The 22,888-nt window shown below is 44.3% G+C and overlaps 1 protein-coding gene across 1 annotated transcript; it reads left to right on the plus strand.

Annotated features, from left to right (window-relative positions):
* Positions 1-4,187: 4,187 nt before the first annotated feature.
* LOC117040568 (retinol dehydrogenase 7-like) lies at positions 4,188-14,553 on the plus strand. The gene is made up of 5 exons (XM_033138411.1): positions 4,188-4,203; positions 7,262-7,583; positions 8,434-8,692; positions 10,740-10,897; positions 13,970-14,553. Exons 2-5 carry the CDS (start codon positions 7,271-7,273, stop codon positions 14,185-14,187), a joined length of 948 nt encoding a protein of 315 aa, XP_032994302.1. The 5' UTR covers positions 4,188-4,203; positions 7,262-7,270; the 3' UTR covers positions 14,188-14,553.
* Positions 14,554-22,888: the final 8,335 nt, after the last annotated feature.

Consider the following 22,888-nt stretch of genomic DNA (forward strand, 5'->3'; position numbering starts at 1 on the left):
TTTTCTGCATACCAACAGCCAGTCCCAACATTCCTCTGTTTCGCCAATTGCCAGGACATGTCTGCAGTAGCCTACACTAACTCAGGCAACTTTAGACCCAAAGCCGCAGGGCTAAGCAGCAAAATGTGAACTTATAAAACTTGAAGGAGCAGCTCATGGGCGTTGCACAAGCACTGGTGTCATCTGTTTATCAACCTGGTGGTCTTTCCGCGGGGCCTATACAGTGCCTCCCCTCACTTCTCCCTTCATGAAGTGGTGAGGGGGCTTACCCTTCCCACTTCCTTGAAACGTCTCTAGATCTGTACCAAGCAAGAAAGAACAGTGATCTTGACCACTCCTTTCAGTTCTGAATGGTTTCAGCATTCCAATTTATTGACATCCACACTATGTCAATATACTCTTATCTTCTGATTCTGACTCAGGGGTCTCAGAGTAGTTCACAGAATAAAATACAGTGGTACCCCACAAGATGAATGCCTTGCACAACGAAAAACTCGCAAAACGAAAGGGTTTTGTAAGTTTTTAGTTGACTTGCGAGACTAATTCGTCTATGGCTGTTTTTCGCAAGACGAATTTGTCTGGCGAGGTACCACTGTAAGCCGGCACTGGACCGTGCCACGCCGCATTTTAAAGCTGCAGCGAGCGAACAGCAGTGCTGCTGTTTGCTCGCTGCAGCCTTAAAACGCGGCACAGCGCGGCTCCGGTGCCGGTTGGGAGGGGCCCCCGGACTTCCCCCCCCCATAGGAACGCATTAATTAAATTTTAATGCGTTCCTATGGGAAACGGTGCCTCGCAAGACGAAATTTCCGCAAGACAAAAAGTCTTGCGGAACGAATTAATTTCGTCTTGCGAGGCACCACTGTAATATAAAACCACAAGAGACCCAATGACAATAAAACAACAGACAAATACCTCCTCCCCCCCCCCAGCTCATTTTAAAAGGGCACAGGATGGAAATCAGATCAGCCCAAGTCCTGGTTGAAAAGGAATGTTTTTGCCTGGCGACTAAAGATGTATAATGAAGGAATGAACTTCCGTGGGGAGATCATTCCACAGACGGGGAGCCACAGCAGAGAAGGCCCGTCCTCGTGTTGCCACCCTCTGAACCTCTCAAGGAGAGGCACACAAAGGAGGGCCTCGGAAGGTGATCTCAGGGTCTGTTTAGGTTCAAGAGAGAAAGAGGCAGTCCTTTAGGTATTGCGGTCCTGAGCTATCATATCATTTTAACAGCTTGGGAAGTGTAGTTTAAGGGTGCTGGGGAATTGTAGCTCAGTGGACACAATCCCAGTCTATCATTCTGGACTTGCTTTTTATCAACAGGGCCAAGGTGAAGGGCGGTTCCTCAGGCTGCCCACAGCTGTGTCCCCTTCAGCTGCGCCTCGGGTTTTGAACATTTCGGAAGCCGAACAGGTTTCCGGAAGAGATTTCATTCATGAACCGAGCTACCACTGTGTTGTAAGAATTAGGAACCAGCAAGGTAGACATGAACAGAGAGGGTACTCTGAACCTCCACTTCGATACATAATTCCTTGACATAAGAACAGCCATGTTCCACAAACCTACACATATGGGGAAACCCACCCCCCCAATGTCGAAAACTGCATATACAATGCAAATCACGGAACAGTGCAAAACATCTTCCCCACCATCCAGGTGCTAATTACCACATCTTTGCCTACAAATTCCTTCCGTGATGCCTGCCAAATCCCTTCCGTGATTAGCAAGAAATCTACATCCCTTATCTAGCCTGACTCATGAATGCTTGCTGAAGAAAATCCCTGCGCAATCAAAAGAAGTTTGCATTTCCTGAGGCTAAGAGGAGTCCAACGTGTAAATAATGTCTCTTACTTTCTACTGTTACAATGTTGTGATTATTTTACCGTTGCAAGTCTGTGTTTCTTTATTTTTATAACATTGTCTCTGTCCGTAAAAGTATACCGTCTTCAAGCGTGCTCGAAGTCATTTTGAATTACTTTTCATGCCTATGTGGAAGTAATAATAATAATAATAATAATAATAAATTTTTATTTATACCCCGCCCTTCCCCGCCAATGATATGCTCTGTACTTGTTCTTTTTTCTTCCTGACGGAATTAACTTTGTAACTAAGTGTGCCCAAGTTCATCTTCAAGCGTGCTCGAAGTCATTTTGAATTATTTTTCATGCCTATGTGGAAAACCAATGATATGCTCTGTACTTGTTGTGCTTGCTTCGGCAGCACATATACTAAAATTGGAACGATACAGATATGCTCTGTACTTGTTCTTTTTCTTCCTGACGGAATTGACTTCGTAACTAAGTGTGCCCAAGTTCATCTTTCATGAACATGTGATCAATGAACCATAGCTTTTATATAGTTAGATAATTTGTTAAGTTAGAATTATTGTGGAAAATGCCTATCCTTTTATCAAGCTATCGCACCAAGTGTTCCCTTCTTTCCTACCTCACGTTGTAAGCTCTCTATATTGGACAAACAGGCCAAACCCTACGCCAAAGGATAAATGGACATAAATCTGATATCAGGAATCACAAGACAGAGAAACCAGTAGGAGAACACTTCAATCTCCCAGGACATTCTATAAAAGATCTCAAAGTAGCTGTCTTAATACAAAGAAATTTCAGAAATAGACTGGAAAGAGAAGTGGCTGAATTACAACTAATCACCAAACTTAAAACCACGGAGAAACCTGGTCTGAACAAAGACATTGGATTCTTATCTCATTATACATAACAAAGCTATCTTTAGCCATCTCACCTCTTGCCTTTCCCTGCAAGACTAATTACAGCCGTTAAGAGTCGTCAACAGGTTTTCCACACCTATCAGCTGATCACCCATTCCCACCACCCTTCTGAGCAATACCCCTCCCCACTCCCTCACTATATTTAAGGATCTGGTGACTTCTGTTTCAGTGTATCTGAAGAAGTGTGCATGCACACGAAAGCTCATACCAGGAACAAATTCAGTTGGTCTCTAAGGTGCTACTAGAAAGAATTTTCGATTTTGTTGTAAGTCCTGATAGTTTTCTGCAGCCACACTGCCATCTACTGTGTCTATGTAAAACAACAAAAAAATACACAACAAAGTTCAACTCATTTAAGAAAAACTTTATTCATGGAAATAGGTAAATGTAGCTCCATGCGCACCCCGCTGGTTATCAGAAGCAGTAGATTCTTTCCTGTAAATAAAGGAATGTCAAAACCATCACCGGAGCTCAAATAATAAAGGAAACCACTTAACAATCATTGTCTACACAATCTTGCCCTGCCATCAATATCTGATCACACCACTTACCTTATGATAATCCTGTATTCCTGCCGTTTCACGCCCCTTTTGTATCATTGGACTGTATGTAAGAGGAAATGTATAAAAGTAAGAGCCCGCCATTGTTCTGGGTCTTTGCTCCATCTGTTTCGCGTGATCGGGGACACTGTTGGGACAGATTTTTATAAATAAAAGGGCTATTGCCTTGCTTTGGGAGATTCTGTATCGTCTCTATTTTTCCATAGTGCATCTGACAGGAGGGGAGCCCTGCTAAGGCTCTCCCTCCGGGTTCGCGGACTCCCTTCTGGGGCCGAACCTATTTTTTTTTATAACATTTCTGGTGACTCTGGTGGGACTCCAGTTTTACCAATAATTTTGGGGTCCCAGGGAAAGGAAGCCAAGCACGCTCCCAGCCAATTGCAGGGAGGGTTTCTGGGCCTGGGAGATCGGCCCCAGGAGGGACTGTACTAGAATTCATGCACCCAAGCAAGCTGGCCGGGTCCAGCCTCACCTTTCCTGCTCTAGGTGAAATGGAATTTTACAAGCACTCTGCCCTTCTTGCTATCAGCAGGAGGGATGTGCTCGACCCCAGGCTTTTTTCCCCTGCGCTAGACAAATGATTTGAGTTATTTGCTCTATCCATATATGGACAGAAAACAAGGGAAAGGGGCCGAATTTGTGGCACAAAGCTCTGCAGTGGGAGGGATTCTGTGTGTTTAAACTAACTGGGGAATCTGTTGGTGAAGTAAAGAAAGCAGTTAAATTTCACCACCTAATTGGGATGAGCCAATCCTTGCCAGAAGGGAGGAGCACCCTTTGCAGCCAGTGGAGTATGAAAAACAGCAGCAGGCAGATAAGGAGCCACTGCAAACAGGAGAAGGAAGCATTGCTTTCCCTGCCATACAACTGAAGCTGAGGGCCTTTCCTCTCATAGAGCTGCAGGTCTGTCTCTTCCCTTTTCAATTATGCATGATAGTGAGTAATTTCCACTCACCACTAACATGTGCTCATAACAACTTTATTTCAAGCTACCGTGTTTCTCCTAAAATAAGACACCGTCTTATATATTTTTTCCCCTCAACAAAACACAGTATGGCTTATTTTCAGGGGATGTCTTATTTTAACCGCGTCGCATCGGCACGCTGCATAGCCATGCCTCTCCAGGCTGTTTTAATGGGAGGTGCCGCGTCACCATGGCTTATTTTCGGGGTATGGCTTATTTTCGGGGAACGGCTTATATTTCGCAAATGCATAGAAATCCTGCTATGGCTTATTTTATGGCTATGTCTTATTTTAGGAGAAACATGGTAATATTCAGTAGGTGACACTTTTCTCAAGCTTCAGGCTGGGGGAGGGGGGAAGCTTCACTTCCTGAATTTCTTCTTCCCGTGCACCCCTTAAAGGCCCAGAAACATTTCCAGAAAAAGTTCAGAACTTTAAAAGGTACAAGATCTACCCCAGTCTCATATTTCTTCCCATTTATGACTCAGAAGGAGACAGGAATTTAGCACTTAGTAGAAACACAGCATCAAAAAGTTTGGTGTCCATCAACTACAAAATACCTAGTGACCTTTGATGGGAAAAGTTTGTTCATACAAAACAAGCCCGGGAATGAGACCTTGGGACAGTTAGGCTGGTGCAGAATGTGGGCCCAAATGCCTCTATGTTCTGTTTAAATTAAGAGTGGAGAAAACACTTTTAAGCTCTTACACCGACGGCATCTGACACCACAAAAATATAATCACATTGATTTGTCTTCATCACCACTTTCTTGAAGGGGTTTTAGTGTTGTTGGCCCCTGTTCTATTTGTGGTGCACCCGTGAGAAAATAAGGTGTTTCTGCATAAATGCAGTGGTACCTTGGGTTAAGAACTTAACACGTTCCGGAGGTCCGTTCTTAACCTGAAACTGTTCTTAACCTGAAGCACCACTTTAGCTAATGGGGCCTTCCGCTGCCGCTGCGCCGCCAGAGCACGATTTCTGTTCTTATCCTGAAGCAAAGTTTTTAACCTGAAGCGTTATTTCTGGGTTGGCGGAGTCTGTAACCTGAAGCGTATGTAACGGGAGGTACCACTGTAAATTAGTCTCATTACATGACAAAGCCGTTTCATGTGTTGTGCAACTGGCTCTGTTTAGTTTTTCTCATGGACACTGAAAGAACTTGCAACCTAAGAAACTCACCACGTTCCATCTTGTGCTGGCTTTGCAGCTTTTAACATGGACTTGGAAGAAATTGGATCAGTTGCAACTTGTATTATGGAGACCAAAAGGAAAATATGGACCATTGTGTCCTACTTGAGCTAATGGGGTTATTTGTTATTGATGAGGGGTTTTGTAGGGTGTTTTTTCCCAAACTCAGTAAAACTTCATTATTATTTTTGAACAGGAAATCGGTTATGACCTGTGAGGTGCTAACACTGAGCTCTCTGTTTATTTCTCAGTTGATCCAGTGATTGCAGCGTCCACGAGTTAATAAGTCACTGACAGTAGATAGAGCAGGGAGGCACTCCCATTTGTTTCCAGCATCTGGTATTCTGAAATATGCTCTGTCGTGTGTTGCCAAGTCACGCTCCCCAGGCTAGTGCCATGGAGAGATCACAGTGCTGCTAACACACCAGTTGGACTCCTATCCCACAGAGATGGATGCCAACAATAATAATTAATTATTTGTCTAACTTTCTTCTGTTGCGAAATGACATAACATAATATTTGATGGAAGATGACCTTGCACCAGAACAGAAACAGTATTGAATGTGAAAAGTCCAGAGCAGGACATAAAGTTATGCCTTCTTGCATCCCTACATGGAAGTCATTAGGGATGTAAGCTCTGATCATCTTGCCAAGGTGCGTTGGCAACATTTGCACTCGATACTCTAGTCCAGTGTTTTTCAACCTTTTTTGGGCAAAGGCACACTTGTTTCATGAAAAAAATCACGAGGCACACCACCATTAGAAAATGTTAAAAAAATTAACTCTGTGCCTATATTGACTATATATAAAGTAATTCTCTTGAATTTTTCAATTTTTCCCACGGCACACCAGGCAACATCTCGCGGCACACTAGTGTGCCGCGGAACAGTGGTTGAAAAACACTGCTCTAGTCCAGGGGTCGGCAAGGTTTACCGGCCATGGGCTGGGTCACTCCCATGGAGATTGTCCGTAGGCCGGACTGGTGCAGTGCGACGCCGAAAATCACATCTGCACATCTCCGCTGCGCTGGAAAATGCACCTGCGCAGAAGTGATTTTCAGTGTCTGTACATGCGCAGACGCGATTTCCACTATCTGCGCATATGCAGACACGATTTCCGGTTCCGCTTGGCGAGTCGCCGCGCTGTACCGGTTTAGCGCAGTGCGCGGGGGACTCGCCGAGAGCGTGGCTTGGTTCAGGGGTTAGCTCGTGGGCTGGTAAAACGGTCTTCATGGGCCACATTTGGCCCATGGGCTGCACGTTGCTGACCCCTGCTCTAGTCTATTTCATCTCTGGGTCCCCGGTCCCATCCGAACCATAAATCTCTGATCTCCTTTGAAAACTTAAAAAAAACACCATCATCAAAAAGACTGGTGTCCATCATCTGCAAAATACTTAGTGAAACTCAATTGGGAGAGTTTGATAACACAAAACAAATTGGGGATCGGACCTTGAGCAAGTGCAATATGTGGTGAAATAATGGCAAAATAAGGCATATGACCTCTTGGATGCTAATGCTGAGCTTGCACAATATTTGAGCTCAGTGTTGCTTATGTCTATAGATCATACTGTTCCTCTTTATAAGCAGCTAGCTAGAGCTAATATTTATACTTCTTTGCTCCAAGCAGCTCATTGCATCATGCACCATTTCTCCTTCCCCTCAACAACATTGCAAAGGAGGCTAAATTGAGCGGTGGCAACATCAAAGGTCTTCCAGTGAAGTTCTTGGTGGAGCAGGAATTGGAAATATCATCCTCCCAGTCCTGCCAGGGGTGTTTGTGCCCTCACTCTTCCCAGCTTCTTCCCTGCAGGTTTCATCCATGTGGCTCTACCTGGCTGCCCTGCTGGGGCTTTACTTCCTTCGCCGATGGTACCAGGAGAGACAGACGGTGGAGAACCTGACGGAGAAATATGTCTTCATCACGGGGTGTGACTCTGGCTTTGGGAACCTACTTGCCAGGCAGCTGGATGCCCGGGGCCTGCGGGTGCTGGCAGCCTGTCTCACGCAGAAGGGGGCAGAGCAGCTGGAAAAGGCCACCTCAGAGCGCTTGAAAACCACCGTTCTGGATGTCACCAGTACAGAGAGTGTGGCGGCAGCGACGGAGTGGGCGAAAGGGTGCATTGGGAACAAAGGTGAATCTCTACCCTCCTTGTGCTACCTCTGTGCTATTGGTGGGACCAGTGCTGGATTTACCTATAAGCTAAACAAGCTATAGCTTAGGGCCCCACTCTCTTGGGGGCCACCAAAAAATTTAAAGGAAAACAACAACTGGATGTACATTTCCAAAATATAAAAAACAAATAAAATAAAACCTACATACAGCAACAGTGTTTTGTGTTGTGTAGGCTCCTATGATGTAAGTAATGGGCCCCACCTGCTAGCCTGCTCCCTAAAATATCACTGGTTTGCTCATTTCTATATCAATTACTTTCATAAAATACATATTTTGTTATGTGCAAATGGCTTTAGATACCTATTAGGTCCATAAATTACCATATATCATATATTCAATACAAAAAACAGTGACAGTTTGTAGTTGACAAAGGACAGCTGGACATATAAAGGGCCCCATTACCTTCAGTAGCTTAGGGCCTCATCAAACCTAAATCTGCGTGGGACCAGGGATTAGAATTGCCTCTCTGTATTTATTTGTTTGGCCAAACTGCGGGAGGCAGTGAAAGATAGACGTGCCTGGCGTTCTCTGGTCCATGGTGTCATGAAGAGTCGGACACGACTGAACAACTGAACAACAACAATTCATTTGTAGGCCACGTTCCCACAAAATTGCGCCCAAAATGGCTCACAACATGTGAAATGAATAACCATGACAATTCAGAAAAAATAATAATAGGAAGAATTGTGATTAGGGTTTCATAAGTAAACACAAACACAAATCTATGCATGTTATTAGCTTATTTCCAACTTTATTGAGCACTGCTGGGGTTGCCTAAGAGGATGAACACGCCCTCTTTCTTCACACAGGACTCTGGGGCTTGGTGAACAATGCCGGCACAGCTCTACCATCAGGTCACAACGAATGGCTGACCAAGGATGACTTTGCAAAGGTGATCAATGTCAACCTTCTTGGGATGATTGATGTGACGCTACACATGCTGCCCCTGGTGAAGAGAGCAAGAGGGAGGGTGGTCAACGTGTGCAGTTCGATGGGACGACTGGCCTGCATGGGAGGTGGTTACTGCCCATCAAAGTTCGGTGCGGAAGCCTTCTCTGACAGCCTGAGGTAAAAAGAGCAGCTCTGTTGTTTCTTCTTTTGCAGCATGCAGCCTCCAGATGTTTCATTCCATATCAAGTGATCCAACTTTTTCACTCCATGTCACCCAGATTTCTTAATATTTTGTACATTTGTTGAATGATCAAAACTAAGTTTATATCTAAATTATTATTTTTTTATCTCATCCCATTTTTGAGTTATGAGGGTTTGAAATTTCAAAAAAATTGACAATTTTGGCCTTGCCAGACTACACAAAAACCTTAAAAGCTCAGACCAGAATTGAGATATGTCAAAACTAAAAACACCAATCTCTTCAGAACTGCATGGGCTTTAATATGGAATGTCACATGGTGGACTTAGTTTAAAATTTAAATTTAAGTTACAAAATTTAAATTTTCAAAAAGTGATTTTAAAATATTCCCATTTTTCCCCCTTTGGATCTCAATGGGATCACATTTTTTTTTTAAAAAATATGTTGTACAGACATGTCTGCCTTATTGGGTTCTATTTGGGATAAATGTGTCTTCTGTTATATTCTGTAAAATATAACAGAATAAGCAAAATTTCAAACTATATTATCAGTTACTTCAGGCATTTCTTTAGAAAGTCATTGAATTAAAAAGGTGTCTGAAAAGCTAATCAGGCTTCTCTTTTAAAAATGTGTTCCAAAGCCGAGTGATGGCTTGTTGTTGCATGATAGAATTAACATTACAACAAAATACATATCGAAGAAAATTATGAAAAAATTACGTTTTTTGAATTTGCAAGCCAAAGATGGGATGTGTGGCTCTCAGTCCACTTTAGCTGTCCATGCTCTAGATCATGGGTCAGCAAAGTTTACCTCGCCTGGGCTGGTTCACTCCAGCAGAAGTCCCTTTATGGGCTGGATCGTGCGCATGTATGAGCGTGCGCCCGTGATTTCCGGTGTTTGCGTCTGCACAGACGTGATTTCGATCATCTGTGCAGATGTGATTTCCAGCACCGTGGAAGCGAGTTTAGCGCAGCACACGGGGACTCGCCGAGCAAGCAGCTTGGTTCGGAGGCCGGTTAAACGACCCCCATGGGCCACATGTGGCCGATGGGCCTTAGGTTGCCGACCCCTGCTCTAGATGCTTTTGTCTAGGTCGTAGGCCAACCTGCCTGGCCGTGTTGCTGGTGTCACTTAGGAGAATAGCAAAGGCCTTTGAGAATAGAAGAGCCCAACGTGATTTGTAGAAAAGTTGATTATGGTGTTTAAAAATGTGCGTATTTCAGCTATTTATATGCAACTTAATTATCAAAGTGTTGACTTGCCGAAAATCAAAATTCTGCATGGCACCTTTTCCTGGTTGCATGCCCTGTCATCTTCTTCCTCACAAGCAGTGCTCTTTTTCTAGAAAAAGAGGTGCTCAAACTCACCATGATCACTTTCCTCATTCTCTCAGAATGGCAACGGTGCCCACCAGAGAGGTGCCGGAACTCAGTTCCTGTGAGTTCTCCCTGGAATAAAGCCCTACAAACAAGGGAGTTTGGGAGAAACCCTTGGCTACTCCTTTTTAATACAGTCATACCTCTAGATACAATCGCTGTGGGTTGCGTTCGTCACAGGATACGAACGCGCCGAACCCAGAAGTACCTGAACGGGTTACTTCCAGGTTCGGAGGTTCGCGCATGCGCAGAAGCGCCTAATCGTGCTTTGCACATGCGCGGAAGCGCCGAATCACGTCGCGCCCATGAGGTTCCACTGTATATATATAAAGAGGGTCTGAACCCAACCAAATTGGTCCAAACCAAAAGGAGTTGGAAGCCCCAGCATTCCGTTGGCTGCCTCTTAATGCAACTGATATTGTGTCATATACAACCCATTGCTGTGGTGTTGAGTTGCTGGACAGAGCAGGGCCAGGCTCATGTAAGAAGGCAAAAGATAGGGGACTACATTTCTCTTCTTTTCTCTCTCTCTCTCCCCCTTCTTTTAAAAAAGAAAGGTGTTCCTTTCCATGGATCCCAATACATGACCTGCAATATTACTGTGGCTCAGTAACCAATGGTAATTCTTTACTTTTCTTCCCCAATTCAGGAGAGAGCTCCATCCTTTTGGAGTCCGAGTCAGCATAATTGAACCTGGTGGTTTCAAAACACCTATTTGCACAAAACTGGTAGAGAATTTTCAGAATGTATGGAGCCAGGTACCTTCCGACACCAGAGACTCTTATGGGCAGCAGTACTTTGAACAATGTGAGTAAAGATGGGGGAGAAATCAGTTCGATTTGCTTTTTTTTAATGTATTTATTAACTTTTTCAAAACATCAACAGAATACATAAAACAAAGCAATACAACAATTACAAACACATTACAAAAATAAAAATAAAAACTATTACAAACAAACTGCAAAAATGAAAAACAAAAATTATTTGTTTAAAAGCTGCTTCTTCCCTTAACACGTCTGCCCTTCTTGCGTTCATTGTCATTCATCTTTAGTAATTTCTTTACATTATACAAACCATATTTTTCAAAAAAATCTTATCCATTTCTTCAACCATTATCGTAATTCATTATTTCACATTTGTTGTTGTTGTTCATTCGTTCAGTCGTGTCCGACTCTTCGTGACCCCATGGGCCAGAGCACGCCAGGCACGCCTATCCTTCACTGCCTCCCGCAGTTTGGCCAAACTCATGTTAGTAGCTTCGAGAACACTGTCCAACTATCTCATCCTCTGTCGTCCCCTTCTCCCTGTGCCCTCCATCTTTCCCAACATCAGGGTCTTTTCCAGGGAGTCTTCTCTTCTCATGAGGTGGCCAAAGTACTGGAGCCTCAACTTCAGGATCTGTCCTTCTAGTGAGCACTCAGGGCCGATTTCCTTGAGAATGGATAGGTTTGATCTTTTTGCAGTCCATGGGACTCTCAAGAGTCTCCTCCAGCACCATAATTCAAAAGCATCCATTCTTTGGCGATCAGCCTTCTTGATGGTCCAGCTCTCACTTCCGTACATCACTACTGGGAAAACCATAGCTTTAACTATACGGACCTTTGACGGCAAGGTGATGTCTTTGCTTTTTAAGATGCTGTCTAGGTTTGTCATTGCTTTTCATGCTTTCTTACCCCTTCATGGATCACTGCCTTGTCATGGCGAAGCGGCTTGAATTACTCAGGGAAGCTATGGACAGGTCAAGATGGACAGGTCATAATGGAGAGTAATCCACCTGGAGGAGGAACTGGCAACCCACTCCAGTATCCCTGCCAAGAAAACTCCATGGACAAAGACAACAAGATTTCACATTTACTTAACACTTAACATAATTCTAAATCTGCAGTCTAACTTTTCTTCCAAGTTTCTTCTAGATTTCAATCTTACTATACTTTTTCAAATACAATTTAAATTTCTTTCATTCTTCTCCCACTGCGTTGTCCCTCTGGTCATGGAGTTTCCCGGTCATCTCAGCAAGTTCCATATAGTCCACCATTTTCATCTGCCATTCTTCAATCATTGGTATTTCCTCTGTCTTCCAGTTTTTAGCTATCAAAATTCTAGCTGCTGTTGTGGCATACATAAATACAGTTCTATCACATTTTGGGATTTCTTGACCTAGGATGCCCAGTAAAAAGGCTTCTGGTTTCTTTTTAAATGTGTTTTTCAACACCTTTTTCATTTCATTATAAATCTTTTCCCAGAAGTCTTTTACCTTTGGGCACGTCCACCACATGTGGAAAAAAAGTTCCTTCTTCTTGTTTACATTTCCAGCATTTATTACTTTGTCCATGATATATTTTTGCCAATTTAGCCGGTGTCAAGTACCACCTGTACATCATCTTCATAATATTTTTCTCTAAGCATATTACACGCTGAAAATTTTCTACCAGTTTTCCATGGTCTTTCCCAATCTTCCAACATAATATTGTGCCCCACATCCTTAGCCCAATCTATCATTGTTGATTTTACCATTTCATCTTTTGTATGCCACTCAAGCAATAAATTACACATTCTGGATAATTTTTTTGATCTAGGCTCTAACAACTCTGTCTCCAACTTAGATTTTTCTAACTGAAAACCAATTTTCCTATCTGACTTAAATACTTCATTAATCTGATAATATTGTAGCCAGTCCATTACATTTCCTTTCAATTGTTCACATGATTTTAATTTTAAATTTTCTCCTTCTTGTATCAAAATGTCACTATATTTCGGCCATTGTCTGTCCATATTTGCTCTTTTATGGGCTTTTGCTTCTAGAGGTGATAGCCATCTGGGTGTTTTCCTTTCAAGTAAATCTTTATACTTCATCCATACCTTAAACAAAGCTTTTCTGATTATATGCGATTTGAAACCTTTATGGGCCTTGATCTTATCATACCAAAGATATGCATGCCAACCAAAAACATTATTGTGTCCTTCCAGATCTAATACATCTGCGTTTTCTAGCAAAAACCAGTCTTTCAACCACCAAAAGGCAGCTGCTTCATAATAAATTATTAGATCTGGCAGCGAGAATCCAGCTCTTTCCTTTGAATCAGTTAGTATTTTATATTTAATTCTTGGTTTCTTCCCCTGCCAGATAAATTTTGACAAATCCTTTTGCCACCTTTTAAAACAATCCATCTTATCTATAATTGGCAAAGTTTGAAATAAAAATAACACTTTTGGCAATACATTAATCTTTATCACTGAAATATACCCTAACATCGATAGCTTCAAATTTGTCCAGATTTCTAAATCTCTTTTAATCTCATTCCATATTTTATCATAATTGTCTTTATATAGATTTAAATTTTTCACCGTCATATTAACACCCAGGTATTTCACTTTCTTAACAAAGCTTAGCCCTGTAGCTATTTGCAATCTCTCTTTCTTCCAATGTCAGATTTTTTACTAAAACTTTGGTTTTAGCTTTATTCAATTTGAAGCCTGCTACTAGCCCAAATTCTTGTATAGTCTCCAGTGCTTTGACGGCACTGTGTTCAGGATCTTGTAATGTCAGCACCAAATCGTCTGCAAAGGCTCTTAGTTTGTATTCCTTCTCTCCCTCGATTTGCATTTTAATGCAGACTTAACTCATTTACACTTGAAGAAACAATAAGCGAACTGACACACAGCTGTCCCTCTGAATTTGCACCCGCCAAAATTTGGTGAAGCAGTCTGGAAGCACCTGAAGGTTCTTTTCTTTGGAATCCAAAATAGTTCCAGATGTTCCTCCTTTGATTTAGCTATCATAGAGAGAAATGCCCAGAAGGCAATCTTTCCCCAGAAGATTAAATGTGCTCCTGTGTTGCTGCAGATCCAACTTTTCATTTGTTTGTTTCTCTCACGCAGTTTGCAAATTGTCCCAACAACTCATGGATGATTGCAGCGACAATCTTCACCTGGTCACCGATTGCTTAGAACATGCCCTGACATCCTGCTCCCCTCGTACTCGCTACTCTCCAGGCTGGGATGCAAAGCTCTTCTACCTTCCTGTCTCTTACTTGCCAACCACCATTGCAGACTATGTGTTGACCCGCTCTGGGCCCAAACCAGCACAAGCCGTGTAGATGATTGTGAAGAACAACATTACAGGTGGCCAAACAATCTATGGCTGGAACAACTGAATCTTTTAGGATCCTATTCAGATGCAAGCTTAGTAATCAGGAGCTGTAAAGAGGAGTGGTTTTATTTTTCTTTGATTCTCTACTATTGGCTGATCTAGGAATAAGCCCCATTGAACTCAGTGCAACTTACTGTAAGTCTGAGTGGACATGCATTGTATCCATATAGTTCCTTGGAGTGGGGGGAAAATGTGCTGCCCACAAACCAACTGGAATGAATGCTCAAGTAAAGATGGTTATAATCTAAACTATGTGTAAGCTTTGTGCAGGTAAATAGGTCATCTGGAGGCCAACAGCAAGTCCCAACATCCCTCTGTTCAGGGGCATACCCAGGATCAAAACTGGGGGGGGGGCAAGCCATGGTCGTTCAGGTTATGACATTTCAGCACGGAAAGGCGAATGAAACCAAAATTTTAGGAAAATTATATATAATTATAGCAGTGTTTTATTACGGTAGTTATTACAATTATTTGCTTGAATTTTTTTTTTATTCTAGCTACATGTCTTATACCAGGGGTGGCCAACTCCCAAGAGACTGTGATCTACTTTCAGCAGTGATCTACCCCTGTTTTTGGGTGTTCAGCTCAAAGTTGTTGACCTTTTTGGGGGATGTTTCCAAAGCTCCTTTGCAACAATCAGCCGGCGCAACACACACACACACACACACACACACACATGCAGTGGCCAGCTGCCGGTCGGCAGAACTCAATCGTTATTTAGATTTTGGGAGGGGGAGAAAGACCGGTAGTTGAGCTTTTTAGGAGAGCTTTTTTCCCCCTTTTAGTCTGCCGATAACCATTTAACTATTATTATTTTTTGCTTCGGGGGGGGGCAGGTGCCCCCTACTGCCCCCCCTTAGGTACGCCCATGCCTCTGTTTCACCAATTGCTGGGACATGTCTGCAGTATGCAAACTCAGGCAACGTTAGACCCAAAGCCGCAGGGCTAAGCAGCAAAATGTGAGCTTATAAAACTTGAAGGAGCAGCTCATGTGTGCTGCACAAGCACTGGTGCCATCAGTTTATCAACCTGGTGGTCTTTCCGCGGGGCCTATACATGCCCCCCCTTACTGCTCCCTTCAACATGAATCATCTGGTTATCCTTCCCCCTTGCTTGAAACGTACCTAGATCTGTACTAAGCAGGAAGAACAGTGACCTTCACCACTCCTTTCAGTTCTGAATGCTTTCAGCACTCCCAATAGGCACCAGCTCCACTGTCCATTAAACGACACCCACACTGTGTGTTTGAAATGCAGCCTGGGAAGTGTAGTTTAAGGGTGCCGGGAATTGTAGCTCTGTGAGGCCAGCTCTCTTACCAAACCCCCATTTCTGAAATTCTTCACTAGAAGCCATGGCTATGTAGAGGGCTCCAAATGTATTCTGTGGGTGTAGCGTATGTTAATGGGTTTATATTATTCTTATTTCTGTTATAGGATAAAGAATAATTGTTTTGTTTGTTAGACTTCATCATGATGGCCCATTCGCTTCTTGTCCCCTGAGGTAGAACCAACATTCTGGTACAGGTATGGAAACCTGGGTTTCCTGTGCCTCTGGTCACCTTAGGTTTACTCAGAGTCAGGGGTGGAGGGAGGCTCTGCGCCGCCCGGGGCGGCAGTCTGTTTGGGCCAGTGCTGCCCCTTCTGCAGCGATGTTGCGAGCCCTCTGAGTGAAAAAGCGGCTTGGGGGCAGCTGCCGCGCGTGATCGGCAGCTGCCCCCAAGCCGCCTTTTCACCCGGCGGGCTCACAACATCGCCGCAGAAGCAGCGCGTGCGCACTCCGTCGCTGGGCTCCCGCCGCTGCTGCCGCTTCCAAAGCGACGTTGTGAGCCCTCTGAGTGAAAAGGCGGCTTGGGGGCAGTTGCCGATCGTGCGCGGCAGCCCCCCAAGCCGCTTTTTCACTCAGAGGGCTCGCAACGTCGCTGCGGAAGCGGCAGCGCCGGCCCAGACGCAGTGCGCACGCGCAAAATGTCGTGCATGCGCACTCGCGTCTGGGCCGGCGCTGCTGCTTCCGCAGCGGCTCGTGCAGAAGGGGAGGGCAGCCCAAGAGCGGTGCCGGCAGGCGGGCCCTGCACGAGCTGTGGGGCGGAGCGGCCTCGCTCCGCAGCTTGCTTGGGGGCCGCCGGCGGGGCGGGGCGGGGCGGCCCAAGTGTCACCCCACCCTCCCCTGGAACCCGGGCCGGCCTGCCCCCCCGCCCCCCCAGCGACGCCCCTGCTCAGAGTGCTGAGGCCTAGGGCACCAAAATTTCCCACCCCCACAATGGCCTTTAGAAATGATTGCTCTGCTGAGACACCAGCAGATTCTATTTGTCACCTAGCACAAGACCCTGGCAGCACACCAGCTCTTTCAGCTTCCTGTCAGTAAACGTTTGCCTAAGACTCATTTAGTGTCGGGCCATTCATTCCAAGAAGAAGTCTTAGAAAGAGCGGCTGATAGGATTAATACGTGCAATTACAACTTTTTGGAGAATTACAGCTCTTGGCTGTAATGACAGCCAAGCCAACATAAATAAATGGAAGCGCTTTGTGTAACTTGCTGGATCAGCTGATTGGAAGCAGAATGGAAGTCATAAAAAAAAATGGGGACACAATTTTGAACTGCCGTACATGGGCATTCAGTTCTTAAGAAGCACATTATGTTTCTAATGAATCTTTCCAGATCCAGCAAGAGTGGGAGCATTCATATCTATTATTTCCATCTGAAATTACTGTAAAACATTGCGTAAGAAAATGGAAGCATGCACAAATATATAAAATTGCAGGGAAAGAAAATAGGAAAACCAGACACATAAATAGATAAAACCACTTTCTAGCTACTTTTGCCTCATCCGAAACAGAATGCCCATTACGTTTTTGCAGGCGCAGGAGGATTGTACACTAGCGCGTGTGCTGTCTGTCTTTTGTTACTTGACACAAAGCACAATAATAATATATTTCTGGAGTCAGCACATCTTGTAGGTTTGGGAGCTCTTGTGGTACAGTAGCTGAAATGGTGGATGGACTTGAGGTGGAAAGACCCGGCCTTGGCTCCTCCACCTGATTTGCTTTGCATTGTTGTACTTCCATGCCTCTTTTCATTCAAATGAATCTCAAAGAGGTTTACAAACCATAAATAACAGTAACTTAATGAAACACAATATCACAACTACTTAGCTATGAAGTGTTCAAGGGTGAACTTGCACCTGTTCTTAACTCATAGATAAAGGTAAAGGGACCCCTGACCATTAGGTCCAGTCGTGTCCGACTCTGGGGTTGCAGCGCTCATCTCGCGTTACTGGCCAAGGGAGCCGGCGTACAGCTTCCCGGTCATGTGGCCAGCATGACAAAGCCGCTTCTGGCGAACCAGAGCAGCGCATGGAAACACCGTTTACCTTCTCGCCGGAGCGGTACCTATTTATCTACTTGCACTTTGACGTGCTTTCGAACTGCTAGGTGGGCAGGACAAAAATAAAATATCATTTTTCAAAGCCAATATTTTACCCTATACCCGTCCTTTCAAAAAACCCAACCCATGAGTCAAAGATGGCAATGTCTTGTGTCTGACCATCATCTCGCAGCCGTATAGCCTTCTTACAATGCAATGGCAGCAACCTAGGTAGATTCACTTGTTCATCATCCTCCTGGACCGGGTCTTTAACGTTGTCAAGTTCTCCTTGCATACAAAATCCATTTAATATATCTTCTTTTAATTCGTCCTTTTCCTTTTGAGCCAAGTCTTTAGCATTGTCGAATTCTTCCTGCATACAAATTCCATTTGATATATCTTCTTTCAATTCCTCCTTTTCCTTATGTTTTAATATTAAATCCTCCAGGTTGTTCTCAGTCTCCAAATCCTTCTTCTGTAAAGTTGAATTCAATCTTCCTGCCAATTGTCCGATGGAGTTAATTCCCACGGCTATCTGCTGCAAGAGTTCCAAAACTTGTTTTTTAAACTGTGGAGACCATTTTCCCTTTGTCATGTTCAAGGTTGAGTATCAGTTTACTAGCCAAAACAAGTTAATTCTTACTGCGTAGTGTGCCATTTTATTTATTTAGTTCATATCAAAGCCTTCTAGACCCCCGGGAAGAAGGGGAATAAATTTTCCAAGCCTATCCATATCAAATCCACTCTTAAAGCCAGAAACACAGATACAGAAGGTTTCTTTGTTTCAACACATTAGCAATAGCTTCAGCTACAATTTCGCACTGTCTCAATCTTCAGCGGAGAGGGACTGACTTACGTTTTTAGAGTCCCTTCCAAACCACAATTCAAATCAAATTACTCATGGTCCTGTCTTCAGATTAGTCCGTTTTTTCTTTTTTTGGAAGAATTGAACGCTGTAGCCCCTCAGTGCCGCAGCTTCGCGCAGGCAGGGAAAGCGGTATATCCAATGTGGCGGGGCTCCACTCCCTCGCTCTCGGGGGCTCAAAACAGAGCTTTACCGGGGAGAGAGGAGCACCCTTCTGGCACCCGCTGGATGACCATGCCCCCAAAACTCTTGATTTGGGGTTCTTCTGCACTGTAGAAGAAACCCCCGTCCCTGCTGCACTCAGGTTCGCTCAGCCGAGCAAAACCTGCGACTGATGGCGGCTCCGCGCTCAATTGGAAGTCTAAACAGAAGTGATCTCATACTGTATATATTCTTGCAAAGAAGCTGGTAAAATGTGGGCTGGATGAGATAACTGTTAGGTGGATATGTAGCTGGTTGATGGACCAAACCCAAAGAGTATTCATTAATGGTTCCTCATCATCCTGGGAAAGTGTGACAAGAGGGGTGCCATAGGGTTCTGTCCTGGGCCCGTTGTTCAATGTCTTTATACATGACTTGGAAGAAGGGATTGAGGTGATGCTAATCATATTTGCAGATGACACCAAACTGGGAGGGGTAGCTAATGCCGCAGAAGACAGAATCGGGATTCAAGATGACCTTAAGAGATTAGGGCACAGGGCCAAAACTAACAAAATGAATTTTAGTAGGGACAAATGTTAGTTTTGGCCCTGTGCAACCCCTCCCAGTTTGGTGTCATCTGCAAATTTGATGCACCAACATAATAAGATGGGGGCCACCTAGGTTGCTAGAAGGACATGCCAAAAGGATTTAGGGTTCTTGGTAGACCACAAGCTTAATATGAGTCAACAGTAGTATGCAGCAGCAAAAAAGCTCATATTATTCTTTCCTGCATCAATAGAAGTCTAGTGTCCAGATCAAGAGAAGTAGTACTCCGGCTCTATTCTGCCTTGGTCAGACTACACCTGGAGTCCTGGGCACCACAATTTAAGAAGGACATTGAAAAGCGGATACGTGTGTAGAGGAGGGCAACCAAGGTGATAGAGGGTCTGGAAGCCAAGCCTTATGAGGAATGGTTGAGGGAATTGGGTATGTTTAACCTGGAGGGACGCGGGTGGCGCTGTGGTCTAAACCAGTGTTTTTCAACCTTTTTTGGGCAAAGGCACACTTGTTTCATGAAAAAAAATCACGAGGCACACCACCATTAGAAAATGTTAAAAAATGTTAAAAAATTTAACTCTGTGCCTATATTGACTATATATAAAGTAATTTTTCATTTTTTCCCACGGCACACCAGGCAACATCTCGCGGCACACTAGTGTGCCGCGGAACAGTGGTTGAAAAACACTGGTCTAAACCACAGAGCCTAGGGCTTGCCAATCAGAAGGTTGGCGGTTCGAATCCCCGCAACGGGGTGAGCTCCCTTTGCTCAGTCCCTGCTCCTGCTCACCTAGCAGTTCGAAAGCACGTCGAAGTACAAGTAGATAAATAGATACCGCTCCGCCGGGAAGGTAAACGGCATTTCCGTGCGCTGCTCTGGTTCACCAGAAGTGGCTTAGTCATGCTGGCCACATGACCCGGAAGCTTCTGCGGACAAACGCCGGCTCCATCGGCCAGTAAAGCGAGATGAGCGCTGCAATCCCAGAGTTGTCCGCGACTGGATTTAATGGTCAGGGGTCCCTTTACCTTTTTAACCTGGATAAGGGGAGACTGAGAGGAGTTATGATAGCCATATTCAAATATCTAAAAGGCAGTCACATGGAAGATGGGACAAGCTTTTTTTCTCCCACTCTGGAAGCTTGGACCTGAACCAATACTTCATCAGGAAGAACTTTTCTGAAAGTTAGAGCTGTTTGACAGTCGAATGGTCTCCCTTTGGGAGGTAATGGACTCTCCTTCCTTGGAGGTTTTTAAGCAGAGGTTCAATGGCCATCTGCCTTATATGATCTAGTTGAGACACCTGCATTGTAGGGGGGTGGGTGTCCCTTCCAGCTTTATATGTCTATGATTCTGCGATTCTATGTGAAGTATCACTGAACATGTTCAGAGTGCCTTTCCTTCAGCACACCAAATGAATGAGCACAGGAATGGATGATTCATTTCCCTAAAAGTTAAACAGAAAACAGACACTTTTTTTTGGTATGCTACGTTAGTCAGTAAACAGCCTAAAATATTTTAAATGGGTAAAATGTCCACATTAAGAACCTATTGAATATGCATGCTTACTGGGTTTTTTTTAATCAATAGGTTTGTATTAAAGATTTTTTCGTTTACAAAAATACGTGCATTGTCTCTGTTTTCAAGTTGTGTTTTCTACAGATCAGTTTCATTTGTTGTGAGACATTAGTGTTGCATGCAGTATCAGGTTGGGAATAAAAGAGGGGGGGAAGAGGGGGAGGGTGGTTGTGTGTGGAGTGGGGTGTGGTGTGGTGGTTATGCTTCTGTTCTGCTTAGAGCATGTGTCGGGTTTTGTGTCAGCGTCACTTGTGTGGGTTCTCTTGCTATTCGCTTGTTATATTTCCTTGGTGGTGATGGAGCTTGGGGATGGCCTAGGAGTGGTTGGTTGTCTTTGGTTGGCTGTTGTGAGATTTGTTTATGTGTGTGAGTGTGTGGGGTGGGGGTGGGGGTGGAGTTATTAAGATTTAGTGTCAGGAATAACGTAGTCCTGGACACAGCAGAGTGAACGCAGGTTTTCTGGAAGCTTCTGGCTGTAGAGCATTGACTGGACAGCACAACGCAGGAACTCAGCAACTACACTTTGGATAACTATATACAGCATTTATTGAAGCAACAAGTATCCATAAGTTACTATATACAGACTTAGGAAATAAAAGAAACAAAAGTAACCCCCCCTCTCAACCTTCATTAACCAAACTACGCAACCCCACAAACCCCACACAGAGCTCATCTCTTTAGGAACTCCTTAACCAATCACAAGGTAGTTGCTAAGGGTCTAGAGAGAGTAGGTCTTGGCTTTCAGCCAACAGTTAATTGCCAGAGGTAGATAGCTGACTTTCTGCATGTAGGCACTTTGAAATCTCTAACAGGAGCTGGGTCAGGTTGGCCAGATTGATTCATATGCTGTTGGCGGATTCTTGTTTTTGTCTTGTTGGGTTATGTATGTGATAAAGGGGAACCATACCAGGGTGAAGGCGTCTTCTTCTATTTGTCCCCATGCCTGTTTCTGTTTATTGGTTAGCTTTTCTAGTAAGGCTGTTTCCCATACTATTTGGTACCATTGGTCCATGCTTACTCCTGACAGGTCTCTCCAGTGTCCGGCTATGCTGCTTCTGGCTGCTGAGAGTAAGTGGATTATGAGCTCTTTATATTGTGAGTAGGAAGATATTGAGTAGGACCTGTTCTGGAAGGACTTCTAATACTTGCTTAGTTATTTTGCATATTTGTTGTGTGACTGGTGTCCAGAAGAGTTGTATTTTGGGACATTCCCACCACATGTGGAGGTGCATCCTCTCCAGCATTTTGGTGAGGCTCCTGGGCGTATTAGCGTTAGTTTCTGTGGTGTTAGGTACCACCTGTAAGTGAGTTTCAGGGTGAGTTCTTTTTTATATATTGCTGAGATGAAGGGGGATTTAGACCACATTCTAGTCCATTGGGTGGGGTTAATCTCATAGCCTATGTTGTCCTCCCATTGTTTTTTGATTATGTCGAGGGGGGTTGTGGGATTTTGGAGTAGTATTTTGTATATGGTGGGTACCATCCCCTTGCCGTGTTCCTTTGTTGTTAGGAGGAGGTTTTCGAAGGTTGTCAGGGGCCTAGTTGCTGCTGATTTTACTACTGGATTGTTTAAGAAGGCATGTAATTGGTGGTGTGTTAGCCAGGGCATTTCAGGGTCCCCTAGTTTGTCTTGTATTTCTTGTGTCAATGTGGGTATGTTATTTTTGTAGAAGTCTGCTAGGAAAGCCAAAGGTAAAGGGACTCCTGACTGTTATGTCCAGTCGCGGACGACTCTGGGGCTGCGGCGCTCATCTTGCTTTACTGGCCGAGTGAGCCGGCATACAGCTTCTGGGTCATGTGGCTAGCATGACTACCAGAGCAGTGCACGGAAACGCCGTTTACCTTCCCACCAGAGTGGTCCCTATTTATCTACTTGTACTTTGACATCCTTTTGAACTGCTAGGTGGGCAGGAGCAGGGACCGAGCAACAGGAGCTCACCCCGTTGCGGGGATTTGAACCACCGACCGTCTGATCGGCAAGCCCTAGGCTCTGTGGTTTAACCCACAGTGCCACCCACGTCCCTTGAATATCTTGTAGTCTTGGTTTATTAATGAGATCAGGCGGTATGATTCTTCTTTGAGGCTGTCTTTGAGTGATTTTGGGATAGAGACTATCTTGGAGGAGGTCCAGGTTTTAAGAAGGGGGCCC

This window comes from Lacerta agilis, chromosome 2 (genome assembly GCF_009819535.1).
Source record: "Lacerta agilis isolate rLacAgi1 chromosome 2, rLacAgi1.pri, whole genome shotgun sequence".
In the NCBI taxonomy this organism is placed as follows: Eukaryota; Metazoa; Chordata; class Lepidosauria; order Squamata; family Lacertidae; genus Lacerta; species Lacerta agilis.

What these genes read in the sequence shown, in the direction of transcription:
- LOC117040568 (XM_033138411.1), top strand. Translation starts at nt 7,271, where the DNA reads ATGTGGCTCTACCTGGCTGCCCTGCTGGGGCTTTACTTCCTTCGCCGA. An exon ending in GCCTTCTCTGACAGCCTGAG is followed by an intron (nt 8,693 to 10,739) that starts GTAAAAAGAGCA and finishes TCCCCAATTCAG; the next exon opens with GAGAGAGCTCCATCCTTTTG. An exon ending in GCAGCAGTACTTTGAACAAT is followed by an intron (nt 10,898 to 13,969) that starts GTGAGTAAAGAT and finishes TCTCTCACGCAG; the next exon opens with TTTGCAAATTGTCCCAACAA.